This window comes from Blennius ocellaris (assembly GCF_963422515.1).
Source record: "Blennius ocellaris genome assembly, chromosome: 18".
NCBI classification, from domain to species: domain Eukaryota; kingdom Metazoa; phylum Chordata; class Actinopteri; order Blenniiformes; family Blenniidae; genus Blennius; species Blennius ocellaris.
In genome coordinates this window covers 17,118,960-17,121,206 of record NC_137667.1, presented here as the reverse complement: position 1 = coordinate 17,121,206, position 2,247 = coordinate 17,118,960, and the positions used below count along the sequence as shown (strand labels likewise).

Below are 2,247 nucleotides of genomic sequence, written 5' to 3'. Positions count from 1 at the left end.
TGTGCAGCCAGTGACCTGATGTGTGACTGTAACATATTGAAGAATCCATTTCAAACTACATACTGCAGAGAAATTAAAAGTTGGTATCAAAATTAATCCTCAGCCGACTGATTCAATTCTTCATTGTCAGCAGATGCAGTAAATTGTGAAACAGAAGATATTGTGACACGTTGCAACAATATGAATTAAATTTAACTGAGTTAACCTGTATCACTGAAGCATACAAACCTGTTGAGCGCTTTCAGAGCCTCGCTGGAGCGTGTTTTGGCTGCTCTGCTCCTCCCACACAAGAAACTGTATGAGCAGCGAGATCAGGTAACAGATCAGGAAGTGCTTTTCTTCTCCAGAGTCTCCACACCTGAACGCCACTGGTAAGCCGCACACTCCCAAACTATTTGACTCAAGAAGGCGTTTTTCTTTGCGCAATAATAACTTCACTTCTTTTGTTCCATGTGTTGTTAGGAGCAGAGCAATTGTTCACACTGCTTGAACCGTTTTGAAGTGTTTTTGTCTATTTTACAAATGTGCTATTTGAAGTGAAACATACATCTTAACATTGGTGCGTGTATTTAACTCTCAGCGTCCTGAAATACAACAGTTTGTTCTGGAGCAGCGACTGGACCACTCCTGCTTCTCCACTCTTCTATGTGAATGTGTTGGATCATTTCCATCCCTGTTTGTATGTCCAGCTCTTTGACAGGACAACAAATGGCAACAATAATGAACGACGAGGTCTTCAAGGTTTTTACCACTCACGCCACGATCGTCCTCGGGAAGGTTTTACTGATGGGACCTTTGACTGCCTACTACCGCTTCTCCAGAGGGGTGACTGTCTCTCACTTCTTTATCTTCAGAAATAAGTATTGACTTAATGAGTTAGTTATTTTGTAATGGTGCTAGCTCTGGAAAGTCTTATGAGTGAGATTAAATATGATGTTTTTTTTCCCTCTTCCTGGATTCATTACATGGATCTTTGACCCGACTGGTTCAATTCAATTCAATTCAACTTTATTTACGTAGCACCAAATACAGCACAGTCATTCCTCGGTGCTTTTAACAGAGAAAAGAGAAAAACCCAACGGATCCTGGTGACTTCTGATGTGCAACAACAACAATTGTGTATACATGAATTCTCTCTCTATCTTTGAAGGCCTTTGCAAATGAGGAAGATGTGGCCCTGAAGAGTGCAGAGGATGGAAAGAAGCTGCTGAGGACTCATCCAGATGTAGAGCGAGTGAGAAGGTTGGATGATCGAGGCTGCAAACAGACACAATCCTTCTCTGCTTATTCAATTCAGTCTGTGCACGATCGAAGTGTTTCACCCAGATTTTCGCTGGCTTGTTTTCAATGTGCAGGTGTCACCAAAATGACCTGGAGACCGCTGTGCCCTTCGTGCTGGTGGGCCTCCTCTACACTCTGACTGGACCTGAGCTTTCTTCTGCCCAGCTTCACTTTCGCCTCTTCACCGGGGCTCGGCTCCTCCACAGCATCTCGTACCTGGGCGCTCTGCCGCAGCCCTGCAGGGCCCTGTCATGGATGCTGGGTATGGGGATCAACTTCTCCATGGTGTGCAGGGTGCTCTACACAGTCCTGGTTCTGTAGAGACCAGAAGACTTGACACACACATCCACAGCAGGCTGTTTCTTCCTTTATAACCGCTGCAGCTTTTGTACCATTATCCATCCGTCTTTGTAATGAATTTCAGGCTTTGTTGATACAGCCTGTTTTTATTGCAAGAGCAGTCACATTTATCTATTCACACACACAATCATTCACACAGTCTAAAACAATGGTCGCTCATTCATACTGAATGTGTTCAAGCCTCTTTTTCGAATGAAGGCTGTCCTGCCACACCCGCCACAACACCTGGCACCACGCTAGATATTCACCATGACTCTGCAAAAATAACGTTTGTGTAGATTCCACAGCCTGGAAGCTATATGATCAATCTAATGATGTGTTTTTGATGTGATTTGATTTCAGATGTGATCAGTCTGTAACATGTTGTGAAGCTAAAATGAGAAATGAAATGCTTGCTGTCCTTTACCTTTGTGTGTGTTTCATGTTTGCACTTGACGCTAACGCACCAGGCCTGAAGCACCAAACACATCGCTTCGCCTCACTTAATTTCAGAGCTCTGATTTTGTTCACATCTAAACCACAGACCCAGAGTGTGACACATTTTTAAAATGACTGAAATGCATTTTCAGCAATGTTTCCTCATTTTTCAGTACGTGGCATATTTTT

At 43.4% G+C, this 2,247-nt stretch overlaps 1 protein-coding gene across 1 annotated transcript; it reads left to right on the top strand.

Annotated features, from left to right (window-relative positions):
* The first annotated feature begins 353 nt into the window (after window positions 1-353).
* Window positions 354-1,961, top strand: LOC308143615 (microsomal glutathione S-transferase 1-like). Its single transcript, XM_080514482.1, has 4 exons — window positions 354-371; window positions 690-825; window positions 1,151-1,242; window positions 1,356-1,961. The coding sequence occupies exons 2-4, from the start codon at window positions 709-711 to the stop codon at window positions 1,600-1,602; spliced, it is 456 nt and encodes a 151-aa protein (XP_080370608.1). The 5' UTR covers window positions 354-371; window positions 690-708; the 3' UTR covers window positions 1,603-1,961.
* The last annotated feature ends 286 nt before the right edge of the window (window positions 1,962-2,247 follow it).

What these genes read in the sequence shown, in the direction of transcription:
- LOC308143615 (XM_080514482.1), top strand. Translation starts at nt 709, where the DNA reads ATGGCAACAATAATGAACGACGAGGTCTTCAAGGTTTTTACCACTCAC. An exon ending in ACTACCGCTTCTCCAGAGGG is followed by an intron (nt 826 to 1,150) that starts GTGACTGTCTCT and finishes CTATCTTTGAAG; the next exon opens with GCCTTTGCAAATGAGGAAGA. An exon ending in GATGTAGAGCGAGTGAGAAG is followed by an intron (nt 1,243 to 1,355) that starts GTTGGATGATCG and finishes TTCAATGTGCAG; the next exon opens with GTGTCACCAAAATGACCTGG.